The sequence below is a fragment of the Procambarus clarkii genome, chromosome 75 (assembly GCF_040958095.1).
Source record: "Procambarus clarkii isolate CNS0578487 chromosome 75, FALCON_Pclarkii_2.0, whole genome shotgun sequence".
NCBI lineage: Eukaryota > Metazoa > Arthropoda > Malacostraca > Decapoda > Cambaridae > Procambarus > Procambarus clarkii.
Window position 1 is genome coordinate 13,872,798 of NC_091224.1, and position 22,574 is coordinate 13,895,371.

A 22,574-nucleotide genomic window follows, 5' to 3' on the forward strand; every position below is an offset into this window, starting at 1 on the left:
ACAAGCACACATTCAGTAAGTCGCCCTTGTCTGTCTGTCTGTCTGTCTGTCACTGTCTCTCTCCCAGCTCTCTCTCTCTCTCTCTCTCCTACGTTCTTATCTCCTCCGCTTTCTCTCTCTCTCTCTCCTACGTTCTTATCTCCTCCGCTCTCTCTCTCTCTCTCTCTCCTACGTTCTTATCTCCTCCACTTTCTCTCTCTCTCTCTCTCTCTCTCTCTCTCTCTCTCTCTCTCTCTCTCTCTCTCTCTCTCTCTCTCTCTCTCTCTCTCTCTCTCTCTCTTACGTTCTTATCTCCTCCGCTCTCTCTCTCTCTCTCTCTCTCTCTCTCTCTCACTAATAACACTGAGTGCTTCTCCAGTCATACTCGGCCTCATAACTCTGGCTGACCTTGTGGATGACAATAACATCGTAGGAACATGTTACTGCTATTGTTCTCCTGGAATTAGAACAAATATTCTTTATGATATACGATCACTAACACTAAAACCATCACTAATAATATTATTCTTGAAATATTCAAGAATAAACACTGTTCCTGTTAACATTAGCAACAATTTAACATACATCACATTAAATGTGATTTCTTTTGTGCATGTAATTTCTCCCGACAGTTTGGTTCCTAATTAGACAATAATTGTGTTTATTTAACAATTAATGTGAGTATTGGAGGCCTGGTCGAGGACCGGGCCGCGGGGACACTAAAAGCCCCGAAATCATCTCAAGATAATCTCAAGATAACCATCGTGGCGCCAGTCCCGAGCAACTTTGAGCTAGTCGTGGTTCAGTGGGTTAGTGTGTGCTCGCGGGCGCACCTGGGGCGTCCAAGGGTACAGGTTCGATCCCATTGCATAACCTCCATGTTCTCCCCATCCCACCCATGGCTATAACGCCCACGGTCACGATATTGTTATTAATTGTTATTAACTGTTCAGTGTGATTATTTATAGTAGTGGACACGCCAAGGTGCATGGAGCCCGGGCTGTCTGGGTTCGAGTCCTTCAGGGGTGAGGAGTTTTGTTATATTTATATATATAAAATGATGGTGAGGGAGGGAAGGTGAATAAAAAGAGGAAGCAGCGTGGTGAAGAAAGGAAATTTTGAATGGAGAAAAAACTTAGGAAAGGAAAGATAGGAGGGATAGGAATAAGATAGGTGATAGGAAAGGAGGAGGAGAGAGCGGAGGAGGAGGAGGTTGGAAAAGGAAGGAGGAGGGAGGAGTAGGAGGAGGAGGAGGAGGAGAGAGAGGGGACTAAACCTTGCCCTTAATTGCCTGTCACCATTTAAATACCATTGAGCAGCACACTGACCCTGGGAGATAACCTTTGCCACTCTCACATACATAAATATATATATATATATACCCTCGTCAAGTTGTGGCAAGTTTGGCCCGGCCTGTGTCTCACGGCACCTTTCCTAATTAGCATATAAGGTAAGGTAGCGGCGTGACCTTTTGCCTCAATCCCTGTCAATGGTGTCTATTCTCCACCCCACAAAGGCCCCATTACCACGCCTGACCATTTTACGGAGACCAGCCGTTGTGGGGCGGGCCGGGCCAAGGCGGTTCCTGATACACTCATTCCTTTTCCATCGGGTTAATTAACGTATTGTCGGGTAAACAGTTCATGTCCTTCATATCTCTTTAGTTCGTGTCGGGTTAAGTAATGTTTATGTGGTGTCGCGCGTTTAGTAATCTTTGGTGGTATGGGGGTTAGTGATCCGTGGTGTCGGGGGAAGGGGCTGGTTGCTGGAGTCGGAGCACCCATGTTTGTGTGTCCTCGAGACGTCGCCAAGCAAGCAAAGTATTACTTGGAGAGGAGGAGGAGGTCCTCCAGCACTGGAGATGGAAGGAGGAGGTCCTCCAGCACTGGAGATGGAAGGAGGAGGTCCTCCAACACTGGAGATGGAAGGAGGAGGTCCTCCAACACTGGAGATGGAAGGAGGTGGTCCTCCAACACTGGAGATGGAAGGAGGAGGTCCTCCAACACTGGAGATGGAAGGAAGGGAGGTTCTCCAACACTGGAGATAGTATGGGGGGGGGATGGGGAGCCTCCTCCAACACCAGAGACGGCCGCAGCGTCCTCTACCACCTCTCACACATATGGGAGGAGTGACCATCCCCCCCCCTCCCCCCCACACACACCTGCATAATAACAATACCTTCTTAACAATTCCCGTGGACCACCACCACCACCGCCAGCCACACACGCGAGACTGTCGAACTGCACCACTACGTAAATGTATAAATAAAATACAAAAAAATGCACTAGTCAGTGATGTGGTGGAGGCTGACTCCATACACAGTTTCAAGTGTAGATATGATATAAGCCCAATTGCTTCAAGAATCTGTACACCAGTTGATTGACAGTCGAGAGGCGGGACCAAAGAGCCGAATCTTAACCACCCCCGCAAGCACAACTAGGTGAGTACACACACACACACGCGCACACACACACGTGTGTAGATATGATAAGAGCCCAATAAGCTCAGGAACCTGTACACCTGTTGATTGACGGTTGAGAGGCGGGACCAAAGAGCCAGAGCTCAACCCCCGCAAGCACAATTAGGTGAGTACACACACACACACACACACACACACACACACACACACACACACACACACACACACACACACACACACACACACACACACACACACACACACGTACACACGTGTTTCCATAACAAAATGGTCAACCAACCAACCAACCCACCGCAGCAATTCAACTCTTAACCACAACTTCCAATGTGGTCAAAGATCGTGCTTGACACCTGCCTGATGAGGGGTGTCTTGGGGCGTTCTTCTACTCCCCAAGACTTGTGAACACTCGAGCTTGGTCCTTGTACCATCAAGAGACAAACACCACCAATTACACAACAAAACAAACACACAATAACAGGACTAAAATCCCCAACAAACAAGGAGGAAATACAACCACAGGAAGAAGGAAGTGAGACCATTGCCCATCACCTCAGCTTCGGTTATCTTGAGGTTATCTTGAGATGATTTCGGGGCTTAGTGTCCCCGCGGCCCGGTCCTCGACCTGGCCTCCACCCCCAGGAAGCAGCCCGTGACAGCTGACTAACACCCAGGTACCTATTTACTGCTAGGTAACAGGGGTTATCTTGAGGTTATCTTGAGATGATTTCGGGGCTTAGTGTCCCCGCGGCCCGGTCCTCGACCTGGCCTCAGGAAGCAGCCCCTGACAGCTGACTAACACCCAGGTACCTATTTACTGCTAGGTAACAGGGGCATTAGGGTGAAAGAAACTCTGCCCATTGTTTCTCGCCGGCGCCCGGGATCAAATCCGGGACCACAGGATCACGCGTCCAGTGTTCAGTCCGCTCAGCCACCGGCTCCTTTTACACCACACACCCCAGACACAACAAGCACTATACAATCACCTTCTGTGGTTGATTGATCAATAAACAGAGACTACGGGCTCACCATAGCCCGTGCTACTTGGAACTATTTGTTCCGGGTAGCGAATCTTAAACAACAACGATCAATAAATCAGTGAACACTGTGTTTAACAGCTCTCTCACGCTCTCCGTGGGCGACTCAAGAAAGATGTATATATGCTGGTTAGCATTGTAAATGTCTGGCCACGTCTGTGGTAGAAAATAATAATAATAACAAAAATTCAAAAAAAAAAAAAACTCCCACATTGTGCAGGTATAACTCTCAACACTCCCACATAGCGCAGGTATAACTCTCAACACTCCCACATGGCGCAGGTATAACTCTCAACACTCCCACATAGCGCAGGTATAACTCTCAACACTCCCACATGGCGCAGGTATAACTCTCAACACTCCCACATAGCGCAGGTATAACTCTCAACACTCCCACATTGTGCAGGTATAACTCTCAACACTCCCACATAGCGCAGGTATAACTCTCAACACTCCCACATTGTGCAGGTATAACTCTCAACACTCCCACATAGCGCAGGTATAACTCTCAACACTCCCACATGGCGCAGGTATAACTCTCAACACTCCCACATAGCGCAGGTATAACTCTCAACACTCCCACATGGCGCAGGTATAACTCTCAACACTCCCACATGGCGCAGGTATAACTCTCAACACTCCCACATGGCGCAGGTATAACTCTCAACACTCCCACATGGCGCAGGTATAACTCTCAACACTCCCACATGGCGCAGGTATAACTCTCAACACTCCCACATTGTGCAGGTATAACTCAACACTCCCACATGGCGCAGGTATAACTCTCAACACTCCCACATTGTGCAGGTACAACTCTCAACACTCCCACATTGTGCAGGTATAACTCTCAACACTCCCACATTGTGCAGGTATAACTCTCAACACTCCCACATTGTGCAGGTATAACTCTCAACACTCCCACATTGTGCAGGTATAACTCTCAACACTCCCACATTGTGCAGGTACAACTCTCAACACTCCCACATTGTGCAGGTATAACAACACTCCCACATTGTGCAGGTATAACTCTCAACACTCCCACATTGTGCAGGTATAACTCTCAACACTCCCACATTGCGCAGGTATAACTCTCAACACTCCCACATTGCGCAGGTATAACTCTCAACACTCCCACATGGCGCAGGTATAACTCTCAACACTCCCACATAGCGCAGGTATAACTCAACACTCCCACATTGCGCAGGTATAACTCTCAACACTCCCACATTGTGCAGGTATAACTCTCAACACTCCCACATAGCGCAGGTATAACTCTCAACACTCCCACATAGCGCAGGTATAACTCTCAACACTCCCACATAGCGCAGGTATAACTCTCAACACTCCCACATTGTGCAGGTATAACTCTCAACACTCCCACATAGCGCAGGTATAACTCTCAACACTCCCACATGGCGCAGGTATAACTCTCAACACTCCCACATAGCGCAGGTAGACCCGACAATGCGTGGAAGGGAAAAGTTTCCACAGCGTGACAAGACCAGGATGGTACAGAGAGGGAGTTTAAAGTCACTGTTGCTTGCCTCTCCTAATTGTATGTCTGTGCTCTGTTTCCCTTCCTCACTCTTCCTCTCTACCTCCTGGTGCGTAGTGAGGGGGGGGGGCGGCTGTGGGGTGGTGGCGAGTGGGTGGGGGGTGGTGGTGGCGAGTGGGTGGGGGGTGGTGGTGGCGAGTGGGTGGGGGGGGGGGTGGTGGCGAGTGGGTGGGGGGTGGTGGTGGCGAGTGGGTGGGGGGTGGTGGTGGCGAGTGGGTGGGGGGTGGTGGTGGCGAGTGGGTGGGGGGTGGTGGTGGCGAGTGGGTGGGGGGTGGTGATTGCGAGTGGGTGGGGGTGGTGGTGGTGGCGAGTGGGTGGGGGGGGGGGTGGTAGTGGCGAGTGGGTGGAGGCTGATGGCAAGTGGGTGGAGGAGAGTGACTAGTAGGTGGAGACTCTGAAAACAGACTAGACTGGACCCCTCCCAACTGGTACCACAATCAGCTACAAGCAACAGCCTTCAAGATCAAGTCATCACAAGTCAAGCTTGGCCAAGGGCTTCAGGAGTAGAACAACTCCTAGAACACACTACAGGCATATTCCAGGTATACTCCGAGTATACTCCCTCGCCCAGCCCCCTCCCCCCCCCCCAACACCACCCAAGGACTCAAAAGGACTGAACATCGGGTACTCACCACTGGAAGGCATTGAAGTGGAAGTAGACGAGGCCCTGGCCGTAGAGGAAGGCGGCGTCCTTCCAGTAGTCGGTGGTCCGCAGGTTGTAGAACTTCTGGTACGCTGACATTGCTGAAAATAACAGGCTCACTTAATACAACAATATCTTGGACAATGTAATAGTCTACCTTCATCATTCTGATGAGGCTTAGCGTGTCGGGAGAGGGAGGGAGAGAGGAGGGAGAGGAGGGGGAGGAGGGGGGGGGGAGGAGGGAGAGAGGAGGGAGAGAGGAGGGAGAGAGGAGGGAGAGAGGAGGGAGAGAGGAGGGAGAGAGGAGGGAGAGAGGAGGGAGAGAGGAGGGGGGGGAGGGGGGGGGACAGGAATGATAAAAGAAAGCGATAATACGAGTACTGTTTTCCAATATACAAAAATACTTGGACTTGACAAATAAAGTACATATTATACACATTGGACAAAAAAACTAACAATATACATTTTCAGGTGGCCAAATAGAGCACCCACAAGCACAGAGACAAACACACAACACAAAAACTGGCTCCCGCCAAACATATACAAATTAATTCAAACAATTGTGACCCGATAAACGCATTAAGAAAACTGTCATTGAGGAGGGCCAGGGGGGCCAGATTCACGAAGCAGTTACGCAAGCACTAACGAGCCTGTACATATTTTCCCAATCTTTGGCGGCTTTGTTTACAAATATTAAACAGTTAATTTTCTCCGAAGCACCAGGAGGCTGTTTTATAACAATAACAACAGTTGATTGGGAAGTTTTCATGCTTGTAAACTGTTTAATAAATGTAATCAAAGCCGTCAAAGATTGAGGAAAGATGTACAGGTTCGTACATCCTGTACGAACCTGTACATCCTGGGGCCAGATTCACGAAGCAGTTACGCAAGTACTTAACTCCTAAGTAACTCCTCCTAATAGAACGTCGCAATTTGACGTATACTTTACCCAAAGCCGACAAATTGTTGTACTGGAAAATGGAAGCGGCTGGCGAAAGTGACGTACTGTTCCGTTTTCTGTTTAGGGGTCCTCTGGTAGGTTAGGATAAGGGCACTTTAGTACGACAGTTTCTTGACGTTGGGAACCTTAGGAGGACGGGCTGCTCAGGAACACATGTAAAGCAGCACACACATCAACATGTATGTATATTTACCTCTAACATCATGGTATACTTAAGTTTACTTAAGACCTATTTGCTTTGTTTATTCTGTCCTCTACGTAAATTGTTATTCCTGACCTATTAATCTTGAGTGCCAGTATCGTGCCTGTATCCGTAGAGTGGATATGATATGGTTGTCAAGGATTTTGTGTTATCGGACCTTTCGTTTATCTTTACTTATCGGCCATTGCTTTTCAGACTTATGAATTCAACTGCCACCGTGGTCTTGTTGGCTCGTAGCGGCGTTGGTGGTCCAGGCTGGTATGGTATTGGTGAGGCCTCGTCACCGTCTGTGACAGTCGTGGAGGGGGGCAGTGGAAGAAGGGGGGTAGTGAAAGGGAAGAGGGGCAGTGGAAGGGAAGAGGGGCAGTGGAAGGGAAGAGGGGCAGTGGAAGGGAAGAGGGGCAGTGGAAGGGAAGAGGGGCAGTGGAAGGGAAGAGGGGCAGTGGAAGGGAAGAGGGGCAGTGGAAGGGAAGAAGGGGAGGGAAGAGGGGTAGTGGAAGGGAAGAGGGCCAATGGAAGGGAAGAGGGGCAGTGGAAGGGAAGAGGGGCAGTGGAAGGGAAGAGGGGAGAGGAAGGGAGAGGGGGGGTGGAGAGGAGGGCCGAGCAGCGCGTGACAAAAGAAACACTACAAATATTTAAGCCAATTTGCATTAAGAGAACAGTTACACACAACAAAGACACAACTTACACAAAGACACAACTTACACAAAGACACAACTTACACAAAGACACAACTTACAAACACAAACCCGACAACAAAGTCTCTCAACAAACCCATAAGCCCAATAAAGCCAGCCACCAGGGAGCCACACCCTCCCCCCCCCCCAGGACCAGGACAATACAAGATAACATAGTGGGTGAGGACTGGCGGTGAAAAGGTGAACTACTCCATTACACAAGTGGAGGAAAAAGTGGTCGCCGCCCTCAACGGTCAAAAAAAAAAAAAGGATGTTTCCTATCCTTTGGCCAGAAGAGGGCGTCTCCTATCCTTATCACTACCACGACCAAGACGAGCCATCACTACCACCATCAGGACGATGGTTCTACAACAACAACAACAATCACCAGCACCAACTGAATACAATGATGATACAGCAAACAGCGATGCGGTTGTATAATGTTTTCTTAATAGTAATACCAGAAAAACAGCCACACATTACCCAAGAAAGAAAGAAAGAATTAGAAAAAATTAGAAATTATTAGAAAGAACTTTTTCAGTGTCAGAGTAGTTAACAGGTGGAATGCATTAGGAAGAGATGTAGTGGAGGCTGACTCCATACACAGTTTCAAGTGTAGATATGATAGAGCCCAGTAGGCTCAGGAACCTGTATATCAGTTGACTGACAGTTGAGAGGCGGGACCAAAGAGCCAGAGCTCAACCCCTGCAAGCACAACTAGGTGAGTACAAGAGTATATCTAAAGCTAATGCCATGTTATAAAACAGTGGAAGTGTGTGTGTGGTGACCAGCCCCCGCCTCCCCCGGGGGAGCTGCTCGGTCGAGCGGACAGCACGCTGGACTTGTGATCCTGTGGTCCCGGGTTCGATCCCGGGCGCCGGCGAGAAACAATGGGCAGAGTTTCTTTCACCCTATGCCCCTGTTACCTAGCAGTAAATAGGTGCCTGGGTGTTAGTCAGCTGTCACGGGCTGCTTCCTGGGGGTGGAGGCCTGGTCGAGGTCCGGGCCGCGGGGATACTAAAAAAAAGCCCCGAAATCAACTCAAGATAACCTCCCCCGGGGGCCGTGCTAAACCAGGAGACTCCTTGAGATGAGGTTATCTTGAGATGATTTCGGGGCTTAGCGTCCCCGGGCCCGGTCCTCGACTAGGCCTCCTTTTTTTTTGTTACCCGCCCCCCCCCACCCAGGAAGCAGCAGCCCATAGCAGCTGTCTAACTCCCAGGTACCTATTTACTGCTAGGTAACAGGGGGCATCAGGGTGAAAGACACATTTTGCCCATTTGTCTCCGCCTCCACCGGGGATCGAACGCGGAACCTCAGGACTACGAATCCGAAGCGCTGTCCACCCAGCTGTCAGGCGCCCCAACATCATGGTTCTCAGTACGGCGAAATAGTTACTTGTCTACTTGATGATGATTTAACTGTGGAGTAGACTTAACTAGGGGGGGGAGGGGGGGGAGGGGGGGAGGGGGGGAGGGGGGAGGAGGGGGGAAGGGGGGGGAGGTGGGGGGAGGGGGGGTGATAGTCAACAATGCATAACAATAAAATAAAATTTGGAGCATCAACCGTGAGGAGCTCAGTCCTCCAGGGTACTGTGCTTGCTCCAGTACTTTACTTTTTCTCATCTTCTTATCGGACATAGACAAGGACACAATCTGTAGCACTGTACCATCCTTTGTAGATGACACTAAGATTTTTATGAGAGTAGACAACATAGAGGACACGGCAAACCTCCAATCAGATGTAAATCAGGTCTTTCTATGGGCTACAGAAAATAATATGGTGTTTAATGAAAATATATAAGACAACGTAAAGGATTTGGGTGTACTGATGTCGGAAGACCTTACCTTTAACACAATAAAGTAGCCGTCACAACTTCAAGAAAAATGGCAGGTTGGATAACAAGAACTTTTCACACTAGAGATGCTATACCGATGATGATACTCTTCAAGACGCTTGTGCTCTCTAGAGTGGAGTACTGCTGCACAATGACAGCCCCTTTCAAAGCTGGAGAAATTGCTGACCTGGAGAGCGTGCAGAGATCCTTTACTGCTAGAATCCACTCAGTAAAACATCTAAACTATTGGGACCGACTGAAATGCCAAATTCTGTATTCTCTTAATCGCAGGCGGGAGAAATACATAATAATTTACACCTGGAAAATATGTGAAAACACGTGAAAAAAATAGAAATAACACCACATGAGACCAGAAGACATCGCAGGATGTGCAGAATACCCCCCGTTGAAAAGCAGAGGTGCAACAGGTACTCTGAGAGAGAACTCTATCAACATCAGAGGCCCGAGACTGTTCAACACGCTTCCACTACACATAAGGGGCATAACTGGCCGACCCCTCACAGTGTTCAAGAGAGAACTATCAACATCAGAGGCCCGAGACTGTTCAACACGCTTCCACTACACATAAGGGGCATAACTGGCCGACCCCTCACAGTGTTCAAGAGAGAACTGGATAAGCACCTCCAAAGGATCAACCAAGCTGTGAGCAGCCGCGTCCAATAGCCTGGTTGATCAGTCCAGCAACGAGGAGGCCTGGTCGACGACCGGGCCGCGGGGACGCTAAGCCCCGAAATCATCTCATCTCAAGGTAACGGGTTACAATTATAAGGGCATAAAAGTGAAACACCAACCAGCCAACAGTCAAAGCTGTCAAGTTTCCGGCAAGAAATATTGCCGGAACAACCGTGGACATCTTCAAGAGAAAACCGGACTGTTTTCTAAGAGAAGTTCCAGACCAACCGGGCTGTGGTGGGTATGTGGGCCTGCGGGCCGCTCCAAGCAACAGCCTGGTGGACCAAACTCTCACAAGTCAAGCCTGGCCTCGGGCCGGGCTTGGGGAGTAGAAGAACTCCCAGAACCCCATCAAGCAGGTATCAAGCAGGTATCAAGCGGCCAGGAACAGTAGCAGGAGGCACTGGAACAATTAAGAATGAGGAAGGGGGGTTGAGAGTATGGAATAACACCATAATAGTTCCTTAAGGAACAGCATGAAATTGCTGTAGATTTTGAGAGATAATTTCATCTATAAATTAGAATGTCTATCGTTACGTCTGTCTGTCCGAGGTTGGAAACCAGACCCTCGGGGCTCGGTTGATACAATTTTTCCGAGTAATTGCTGTTGGGTACATGCCCAACTTGGGTGAATAAGCAGTGGGATCAAACAAATGACACTGCCAAACTAAACTCACACAAAGTTTCTCAATATACTATTATGATCAGACTGAATTTTACATTTTTTTTGTGTACCGTCCTACATCTTTTAAGCACTGATCACACCGAAAGTTTCCAAAAATTGGTATCATACCTTGCCGGTAGTTATATATAATAGGGAACTGCCCAGAGGAAGACTCAGGTGGGGGTATGGGTAATGGAGGGGGGGGGGGGGGTAAGGGTAATGGGGGGGGGTAAGGGTAATGGGGGGGGGAGGGAACTGGCTCCTTGCACAGCCCCTCCTACCACCAGCTCACCCCCCCCCCTTTCACAGGAAAATCGTGATGTATTTGACTTGAGAGACCTGGGTACTGCCGGGTAATATTTCTAGTTGTAAATAATATGACATATAGGATAGGTGGAAATTACGAGGAGGAGGAGAAGAAGGAGAGGTAAAAAGAAACGGGGACGAGGGGGGAGATAGAAGAAGGGGTGAGCGGAGAGCAGGAAGATTATGTGATGGTACGAGGAGGGTGGAGGAGGTTCGAGGGTGAGGAGGGAGGAGGAGGGAGGAGGAGGGAGGAGGAGGGAGGAGGAGGAGGAGGTACGAGGGTGAGGAGGGAGGAGGAGGGAGGAGGAGGTTCGAGGGTGAGGAGGGAGGAGGAGGAGGGAGGAGGAGGAGGTACGAGGGTGAGGAGGGAGGAGGAGGAGGAGGGAGGAGGAAGGAGGAGGGAGGAGGAGGGAGGAGGAGGAGGAGGAGGAGGAGGAGGAGGAGGAGGAGGAGGAGGAGGAGGAGGGAGGAGGAGGAGGAGGAGGGAGGAGGAGGAGGGAGGAGGAGGGAGGAGGAGGAGGGAGGAGGAGGGAGGAGGAGGGAGGAGGAGGAGGGAGGAGGAGGGAGGAGGAGGGAGGAGGAGGAGGAGGAGGGAGGAGGAGGAGGAGGGAGGAGGAGGAGGAGGGAGGAGGAGGAGGAGGGAGGAGGAGGAGGGAGGAGGATTAGGGAGGAGGAGGGAGGAGGAGGAGGGAGGAGGAGGAGGGAGGAGGAGGAGGGAGGAGGAAGAGGTACGAGGGTGAGGAGGGAGGAGGAGGAGGGAAGAGGAAGAGGTACGAGGGGGAGGAGGAGGATGAGGTACAAGGGTGAGGAGGGAGGAGGAGGAAGAGGTACGAGGGGGAGGAGGAGGAAGAGGTACGAGGGGGAGGAGGAGGATGAGGTACAAGGGTGAGGAGGGAGGAAGAGGTACGAGGGAGGAGGAAGAGGTACGAGGGAGGAGGAGGGAGGACGAGGAAGGGAGGAGGAGGGAGGAAGAGGTACGAGGGAGGAAGAGGTACGAGGGAGGAAGAGGTACGAGGGAGGAGGGAGGGAGGAAGAGGTACGAGGGAGGAGGGAGGGAGGAAGAGGTACGAGGGAGGAGGAGGAGGAGGGAGGAAGAGATACGAGGGAGGAGGAGGTACGAGGGAGAGGATGAGGGAGGAAGAGGTACGAGGGAGGAGGAGGGAGGAGGAAGAGGTACGAGGGAGAGGATGAGGGAGGAAGAGGTACGAGGGAGGAGGTGGCACCAAGATAAAATAATGCCAGCTACTACCAGAGTTGTTTAAAACATTAAGCTCATCACGAGAGAGGATGGTGAGGACGGGCGAGGGGGGTGAGGACGGGCGAGGGGGGGGGGGGACGGGGGAGACGGGTCACCACCAGAGGTGACGGATAATGAGAACTGTGTGGGAAGGTGAGAGGTCCTTAACCCTTACCTCCCAGATACTGACTTATGACCCCCGGGGAGTCATTACCCAAGGGGTCACCACAAATGGGGGTCACCAGCACCTGTAGTTGTCCTCCAGTTTACCTGGCGTCAGGTGCCAGAGTTCTCGGACAAGTCAAACCCCCGGCCTGAGGTCAGACTTGAGATAACTTGATCTAAAAGGCTGTTGCTTGCAGCGCCCCGCAGGCCCACATACCCATCACAACCTCGCTGACCCGACACTTCCTTCACCAACTTCTCAATTTAACTCTAGTAGACCAACGATTTCCGGCAATATTTCTTATATTGGCTGAGAGGATACTGAGAAGCCGTATTCGTAAGGGAGGTAATTCATCATATTTATCCACCTTCATGTACCTCAACTCCACACTGTTGGGAATCAATAATCTATGTTGATTGATTGACAGTTGAGAGGCGGGCCCCAAGAGCCAGAGCTCAACCCCCCGCAAGCACAACTAGGTGAATACACACGTGGGGTCCAGGGTTCGAGACCCATACAGCCCAGGTGAAGGGAAGAAAACTATGAGGAGAAAGCATCAAGCCGTCGTAGTCTACGACTATATAGCACTGGGAAAGGGTCAGGATAAAGATTTGGGATGGGACGGGAGGAAGGAATGGTGCCCAACCACTTGGACGGTCGGGGATTGAACGCCTACCTGCATGCAGCAAGACCGTCACTCTACCGTCTAGCCCAAGTGGTTGGGCTCTACCCAGCGACCTCACTGTCCATCAGTAGGCGTTGGTTCCACCTGAAATCAACGCTTTCAACGTTATTTCAACGGTGGCGAGGTTCATTCGGCGTTGCTCGTGGATATACAGTGCCCTCTGGAGATGTCACCACTGAAGGGTCTATATTGTCTGGGCGGGATACCTTGTCTGCCATGAAGGGTGATGCGGAGGCGCTCTGATCTTCCATACGAAATCCCTTGATCCCGTGTTGATTTAACTTCCCTTCAACGTCGATTGAATATAGATTCAAAGTTAACTTCACGTTGATTCATGGTTGATCCTACATTGGATTAATGCTCTGCAGTAGGCAACATATGGTGGAGTAGAATGGCGGATCTTAGTAGAGTAGGCCTCCAACATTGAAGTTTCCAGACCCCAGTACCAGCATGTGGGGGTCCAGAGGGTACAAGGGACTTAAGGGCGTCCAGACCCCAGTACCTGCATGTGGGGGTCCAGAGGGTACAAGGGACTTGAGGGCGTCTAAACCCAAGTACCTGCATGTGGGGGTCCAGAGGGTACACGGGACTTGAGGGCGTCCAGACCCCAGTACCTGCATGTGGGGGTCCAGAGGGTACAAGGGACTTAAGGGCGTCCAGACCCCAGTACCTGCATGTGGGGGTCCAGAGGGTACAAGGGACTTAAGGGCGCCCAGACCCTAGTACCAGCATGTGGGGGTCCAGAGGGTACAAGGGACTTAAGGGCGTCCAGACCCCAGTACCCGCATGTGGGGGTCCAGAGGGTACAAGGGACTTAAGGGCGTCCAGACCCCAGTACCCGCATGTGGGGGTCCAGAGGGTACAAGGGACTTAAGGGCGTCCAGACCCCAGTACCTGCATGTGGGGGTCCAGAGGGTATACGGGACTTGAGGGCGTCCAGACCCCAGTACCTGCATGTGGGGGTCCAGAGGGTACACGGGACTTGAGGGCGTCCAGACCCCAGTACCCGCATAAGGCGTCCAGAGGATAAAGGCTCACTGCATTCTGGGTTGTTCCTGTCCAGCATCCCATGAACTCAAGGAGATCTGCATCATTTAATTTTACTGCATTCTTTTTTTATTTTTTTTGCAAGCTAATCCACTGTTTACATTAAATCACAACACCAAATAAATTGAGGTAGCCATAGCAGACAATACCTTAGAACACACATGGAGACCAATAAGGCTTCTTTAAAATGTATCTTTTCTCAAAGGTTAAGCTCTACCTATTTGATGTCTTCCGTGTGATGGCTCCAGAGATCAATATCCCTACGACCACGTCTCTGAATAGACCTCCTGGTTGCTAGTCTGGACAACCAGGCTGTTAGACGCCGCTGCTCGTAGTCTAACGTATCAATCACAGCTCGGTTGATCAGGTATCCTCACTAACTGGAGAGGTCATAGGCCCATTTATAGGAATTTATATTTGTACTTCGGGGGGGGGGGGGGGGTGATCGGAGAAACTTGTATCTGAGACGCTGGTGTACCACCCTCCACGGTACAGACAGGTGGTGTACCACCCTCCACGGTACAGACAGCTGGTGTACCATCCTCCACGGTACAGACAGGTGGTGTACCACACCTCCACGGTACAAACAGCTGGTGTACTACCCTCCACGGTACACACAGCTGGTGTACCACCCTCCAGGGTACATACAGCTGGTGTACCACACCTCCACGGTACAGACAACTGGTGTACCACCCCCCACGGTACAGACAGCTGGTGTACCACCCCCCACGGTACAGACAGCTGGTGTACCACCCCCCACGGTACAGACTGCTGGTGTACCACCCTCCACGGTACAGACAGCTGGTGTACCACCCTCCACGGTACAGACTGCTGGTGTACCACACCTCGACGGTACAGACAGCTGGTGTACCACACCACGGTACAGACAGCTGGTGTACCACACCTCCACGGTACAGACAGCTGGTGTACCACACCTCCACGGTACAAACAGCTGGTGTACCACCCCCCCACGGTACAGAAAGCTGGTGTACCACCCTCCACGGTACAGACAGGTGGTGTACCACCCCCCCCCACGGTACAGACAGGTGGTGTACCACCCTCCACGGTACATACAGCTGGTGTACCACCCACCACGGTACAGACAGGTGGTGAACCACCCTCCACGGTACATACAGCTGGTGTACCACCCACCACGGTACAGACAGGTGGTGTACCACCCTCCACGGTACAGACAGCTGGTGTACCACACCACGGTACAGACAGCTGGTGTACCACCCTCCACGGTACAGACAGCTGGTGTACCACACCTCTACGGTACATACAGCTGGTGTACCACCCTCCACGGTACAGACAGCTGGTGTACCACACCTCCACGGTACAGACAGCTGGTGTACCACCACCCCACGGTACAGACAGGTGGTGTACCACCCTCCACGGTACAGACAGGTGGTGTACCACATCTCCACTGTACAGACAGGTGGTGTACGACCCTCCACGATACAAACAGCTGGTGTACCACACCTCCACGGTACAGACAGCTGGTGTACCACACCCCCACGGTACAGACAGCTGGTGTACCACACCTCCACGGTACAAACAGCTGGTGTACCACACCCGAACGGTACAGACAGGTGGTGTACCACACCACGATACAAGCAGCTGGTGTACCACCCTCCACGGTACAAACAGCTGGTGTACCACACCCACAGTACAAACAGGTGTACCACCCTCCACGGTACAGACAGCTGGTGTACCACCCTCCACGGTACAGACAGGTGGTGTACCACCCTCCACGGTACAGACAGGTGGTGTACCATCCTCCACGGTACAGACAGATGGTGTACCACCCTCCACGGTACAGACAGGTGGTGTACCACCCCCCACGGTACAGACAGCTGGTGTACCACCCACCACGGTACAGACAGCTGGTGTACCACCCACCACGGTACAGACAGCTGCTGTACCACACCACGGTACAGACAGGTGGTGTACCACACCTCGACGGTACCAGGCATTAGTCATCTCCATGTCCAGCAGCATCACTCACCCCCTGACCAGCCGTCCCCCGGAAGCCTCCAAGGTCCACCACAATCTTACAAGTCTCTTGAATATTCTCAACTTTAAATGCGACTGACTGTCCCGACGCAGAAAAACTAATCAATTAGTAACTAAGGCCAAACTACTCACGGAGTCGAAAAAAGGGGAAGAAGTGGATGGAGATAAAGGAAGGGGAGATAAAGGAAGGGGGAGAGACTGGGAGGGAGACGGGGGTGAGGGTGGAAGTGAGATGGAAGAGGGAGGGAGGGAGGTGTGGGAGAAGTTGCACACATTTCACACAACTCCTAGTGGCCTCTTAACCTCTGACCTCCCTTTCTTAGTGGACCAACACACCCACGGTGCAGATCACCTTGGCCCTTACACACCCACCCACCCTCTACCACTCACGCACGACTCTCCCTAACCCCTCCCCCCTCCCCGCAATAAAGTATCTTCACCACCCGCCACTAACACAATACACACTCGCACCATCTTATCGACTTACAATGTAAAAAAATTAACTTTTCCAACACAAAAAGCACAACAAATCAGATAAAATATCAACTCGATAACCTGGTTGATACCTGGTTGATGGGGTTCTGGGAGTTCTACTCCCCAAGTTCTTCTTGGGAGAGAACTAGAACTACTAGAGAGAACTACTCTTGGGAACCCAAGAGGAGTAGTTCTACTCTCCACAATAACTACTCTTGGGAACCCAAGAGTAGTTCTTCTACGGTCCCCAATAACTTTACATTTTATGATCACAGTAACGTAGACGAGAGTAACTTTGGAGATATAATAATACAAGTTAACGAGTCCAATTCCCGCTCGCTACTGATCGACAAGGGTGAAGCCAGTCACAATAATGACACACAGTGTAATTAGCACACACACAGTACCCCAATAATACTCGCTCCTAATGCTCACATCTAATGGGGGTTTAAATGTCACATTATCTCACCAAATAACAACTCGGTGTTTGAAGGGATGGCAGAGGGATGGAAGGGGGGGGGGGAAGAGAAGAGGAAGGGAAATAGAAGTGAGAAAGAGGGGTGGGGAGAGGAAAAGGGAAGAAGCAAGAGAGAGAAGGGGGGGGGGGTTCTTTTTTCCCCCTTAGTTGTAGTATGTCTACTTCAGAGATCTATTACACCCCATTCCCGAAGCTTAGGCCTATGCTGGTGACTGTACTCTTACATATTTAAAAGATCAAATGCCCCATGTCCCAAGTGGCCCAGCTTCGTGGCCGGCCAAAACCTGGCAACCATAACACAAGGCGGTCAGCCATCAAAGGTCTCATGCTGCTAATTCCTTTCTCAAGAACATCACCCCCCCCCCCCCTTAGCACTGTTCACCCATCCCTAAGTCGACTCATATCTGGACACGATTAGCTCCTGGCTCATCCAGTTCCTTACACGATAGTTACTTAACATTAAAGTTGGTTTATACCTATTAAACAAACGTAATAGCCTCTTAAAATGTATAAAACGTGAATAAAATGAAGAGCAAAGGGGCAGACTTCATCTGACCTGACACAGGATGACAGATTTTGCTTGTTGCTTCACGTGGATCATCTACGACGTACTACCTTAGTTAAATAAGAAAACAAGAAGAAAAAGATGACGAAGAGAAAATGCAGCAGCAGCAGTGGGAGGGGGGGAGGGGGGGAGGGGGGGGGAGGGGGGGGAGGGAAGCAAGACGTCACGACATTCGGGGGTGACCCCTCCCCCCCTCCCCGAGGGTCACCCAGCCACCGTGACTAACCTGTGATCCAGGGTAGGCCAGTGACGATAGGTTTATCCCTGGCCTCCTTCACGTACGTGTGTGTGTGTGTGTGTGTGTGTGTGTGTGTGTGTGTGTGTGTGTGTGTGTGTGTGTGTGTGTGTGTGTGTGTGTGTGTGTGTGTGTGTACCACAACTGGATGAAAGCTCGCTCACAAACAAACACACACACAGCGAGAGAGAGAGAATGAGAAAGAGAATGAGAGAGAGAGAGAAACAGAGAGAGAGGGTGAGAGAGTGTGAGAGCGAGAGAGTGTGAGAGCGAGTGTGTGTGAGAGTGAGAGTGCGCGCGCATGTGAGTGTGAGATAGTGTGTTAACTGGTGACTTCAATGCGACACAGCTACCAATCTACGGCATGTGAGTGAAAGGCTACCTTGTGGCATCTCTGGCGGCAGGGCGGGTGCAGGGGAGAGCATCACCTCTTGTGTACGTAGTACCCGCTATTACAAGCCAAGTATGAGAAAGAAGATAAGAAAAACCTGGAAAAAATATATATAATCTCGAGTAAAATGCTGACACCACCTAAGATCTTGGATCCATTTCTTGACTGATGCAAACTAGCGTGAAGAGCACTTAAAAGATTACTTACTGAAGTCTCAGAATTGACAATTTGTTGTTTTTATATGGATGTAGTGTCTTGACTGTTAACATCGATTACAATAACTGTTGACAAGGGTCAAGTTCCATTCCTTCTTGAGGTTATCTTGAGATGATTACGGAGCTTTTAGTGTCCCCGCGGCCCGGTCCTCGACCAGGCCTCTACCCCCAGGAAGCAGCCCGTGACAGCTGACTAACACCCAGGTACCTATTTTACTGCTAGGTAACAGGGGCATAGGGTGAAAGAAACTCTGCCCATTGTTTCTCGCCGGTGCCTGGGATCGAACCCAGGACCACAAGATCACAAGTCCAGCGTGCTGTCCGCTCGGCCGACCGGCTCTCCTTGTCATCTGGTCAGCTCATGAATGGATGGTGGCAGGTCTACCTCTATCTAAACTATCTACTCTAACTCTTTCTACTCATTATACTACTCATCTACCCCCTCTGTCCCTCTTACTAAGTCTACCCTTCATGCCATCTCTCTCTCTCCTCTTCACTTTCCCTTCACTCTCCTCTACTCCACTCTTTCTTCCTCTATGTTGTTCAACATTATTCTCTCTCCATTGTCCCATAATGGCTACAGCACCACAGTGGTACAGCACGCAGCTTTGCATCACGGGAGCGGAGGTTCGAGTCCCAGCCAGGAATTTTCCCCTTTTGGAGTGAAGGGAGGGGAATTATCATGGGGAAAAGCGCTAAGCCATTACGACTATATAGCACTTATGATGGGTCAGGATAAGGATTTTAGGATGGGACTGAGGGGAAAGGAATGGTGCCCAACCACTTCCACGGTCGGGGATGAGGAAAGCAGACGATCAGGCAAGGAGACGCTGAAGACAAGCAAGAAGACCGGATAACTACACGTACGCTGATCTTCAAGAGTCAGGTCACGCTAAGATAACCCCCAGTGACCCGGGGGGGCATAATATCTGGTCTCCAAGATCACTACTCGACGACCCGTAGAGAGAGAGAGCGAGCCGCCACCAGCCACCATCTAGGCATGTCTGCTGCTAAACTCATACGCAGACTGGAAATACAACTCCCACCACAACTTTCACTTCACGTTCAGCTACGGTCCGCCACTCTCCTGAATAAAACTGCGAAAATTATTAAGCCACCCCCCCCCCCAAAAAAAAAAATTACTTCACCGGTACAGAAGTCCAACAAACATATTACAAAGACTTCCCGTCAGATACAAAACCCAGCAAACGTTATAGGATAAATTCAGTTTTTAGATACAGTCTTTGATGAAAGAAATTATACTAGTCCAACACGACCATCTTCCTAGCAGAGTTTTTTTCAGGAATATTTAGTTGTACCGAGATATGGAAAAGAACTATCAGGGGAAAATGCCAAATCATTACGACTATACAGCACTGGGAAGGGGTCAGGATAAGCATTTGGGATGGGACGAGGGGGGAAGGAATGATGCCCAACCACTTGGATGGTCGGGGATTGAACGCCGACCTGCATGAAGCTCTACCCTCTCTCTACCGTCCAGCCCAAGTGGTTGGACTGGACGAAAACAAGATAAATTCAAGAATTTACGCAAGCAACTGTTCGTGAGGACATCTCAGGTTATGATCTAGTAGTGTGTGTAGAGACAACATGCTCCTTGATGGCTCTAAAGTGCTACAAGCTTCTCTACAACAATAACAATAACCTTGCCTTGTGAAATGCTCAAGCTCGTAAACTGTTTGATAAATGTAAAGAAAGTTGGAAGTATTAAGGCAAGATGTCCAGGTCTCGCAAGTGGTGGCGTAAATGGTTGATGAATCGTGACCCAGAGTCGCAAATCATTGCCCTCACCCCCCCCCCCCATTGATGACACCGACATTAATCATACTGCGTTAAAAATGTCTTGAACATGTACACCTGGAATATACCTGGAGTGTGTTTCGGGAGTTCTACCCCCCCCCCCCCCGAGCCCGGCCCGGGACCAGGCTCGATTTGTGATAACTTGGTCCAACAGGCTCACATGCTTGGAGCGGCTTGGAGCGGCCCGGAGCGGTGGATTTATCCTGAAACATATCCACTACAGCCTGGTTGATCCGTCACTTCTTTAAAGAACTTGTCTAAATGGTTTTGAAGAAATCCACCTTCGTTCCGGCAACATTTACAATGCTTACTGGGAGGGTGTTGAACAGCCGTGGACCCCTGATGTTCAGTGTTCTCTGATCGTGCCTATGGCATTTCTACTCTTCACTGGGTTCTATTCTGCATTTCCTTCCGTATCTTTTGCTCCAGTTTGTTGTTTTTCTAATGAGCAAATTTGGGACCTGCCCCTCCAGAATCTTCCATGTGTATATTACTTGATAATTACTCTCGTCTCCTTTCCAGGGGGTACATTTGGAGAGGTTTGAGACGATCCCTATAGTTATGGTGCTCGATCGCGTCAATGCGTGTCGGATATGTTCTCTGCACTCCCTCTAATATTAACAATAACTAATAATAACTAATCTCTCCTGCTCTGAAGGGGGAAGTGAGTACTGAGCAGTACTCAAGACGGGACAACACAAGTGACTTGAAGAGTACAACCATTGTGATGGGATCCCTGGATTTGAAAGTTCTCGTAATCCATCCTATCATTTTTCTGGCTGACGCAATATTTGCTTGGTTATGCTCCTTAAACGTTAGGTCGTCAGACATCATTATTCCCAGATCATTTACATGTTACTTTCCTACTATGGACAGATATAACTATTTTGTACCCTGTATTTTTTTGTTTTTTTGTTTAATATCTTTATTTTACCGTACCTGAGTACCAGGAATTTATTACTGTTAAATATCATGACATTTTCTGCTCCTCAGTCGAAAACTATTAATATCTGCTTGTAGTTTTTCAATGTCTTCAACAGAAGTAATTTTCATGCTGATTTTTGTCATCTGCAAAGGATGATACGTAGCTGTTACTTGTATTTTTGTCTATATCTAATACAGAGATTTAGGAAAAGCAGTGGTGCAAGCTCTGTACCCTGAGGCACAGAGCTTTGAACTGCGCTTGGACCAACATAACTAAGATTTGATTTGATTGACTGTTACTCTTTGCGTTCTGTTCGACAGAAAATTGAATATCATTCGTCCTATTTCACCTGTTATTCATACATACCTCATTTTGTGGGCTATCATTCCATGACCACATTTATCAAATTCCTTCGCGAAGTCATCAGCGAATTGAATCAGAGATGGTAGAAAGTTTCCATTTACTCTTAACAGTGGGAAAATGGAATGAACAAGTGAAGCAGGTTGAAGAAGCAAAGTCCAATCATAATTTTAAGGTAGATATGATAGGGAATTAGACCAGGAGTCCTTCCTTTAGAAAACTGGCAGCTAGAAATTCGTTTCTAGGAGATTACAGAGGAGACTGCAAGAGGACGCGGGACTTTCTGCAGGTAATCCAAAGGGAAAGATAAATGGAAGGGAAGAAAACAAATAAGATGATGGGATTTATTGTTAGGAAAGGTGCTAATGCAATGGGACAGTTCATATTAATCAAGAAGGAAGAGAACAAAAAAGTAAACCCCTGGTTCAACAGGCAATGGAGGGAAGCTAAAAAAAAAAAAAAAAAAAAAAAAAAAAAAAAAAAAAAAAGTCTGTAAAGAGTGGAGTGAACTAGACACAGAGGACAACAGAGGCGCTGAAGAGAACCAAAAATTCCAAAGAACCAAATTTGAAAATTACATTGCTACAAAAGCTAAGTAACAACCAAAGCTATTTTACAGCCATTACAAAAAAAATTGTACAAGACCATGTTATCAGATTGAGGAGCAGCTCTCACAGAAAATGATCATGAAGTATTCAACAAAACATTTCACGAGGTCTTTATATTAGAACCAACATGGAGACCAAGGCTGCAAGATTAAAACCAACAGGAAATACTGAGTGGCATTGTAGGCATTGCAGAAGAGGTGAAGGAACACCTGGAGGAGACAGAAGACATCTCCATGTTCTCCATGAAAGACTCTTGATTGTACATGACGGAGAAGCAGGCTGGGATAACTAGACAACACTCAACTGGGTAAGAAAGCAGCTGAAGGACAGAAAGCACAGAGTCAAGTCAGAGAGAAGGTTTCA

The 22,574-nt window shown here is 49.6% G+C and overlaps 1 protein-coding gene across 1 annotated transcript in view; it reads right to left on the bottom strand.

The window, feature by feature from the left end:
• Positions 1 to 333: 333 nt before the first annotated feature.
• Positions 334 to 22,574, bottom strand: part of LOC123771643 (uncharacterized) — a 188,924-nt gene continuing 166,683 nt past the window's right edge. Inside the window, exons 3-4 of the mRNA XM_045764256.2 lie at positions 5,641 to 5,752; positions 334 to 436 (exon numbers count right to left, since the gene is read on the bottom strand). Of these exons, the coding sequence (XP_045620212.2) occupies positions 334 to 436; positions 5,641 to 5,752 (215 nt within the window). The remainder of the gene's footprint in view (positions 437 to 5,640; positions 5,753 to 22,574) is intronic.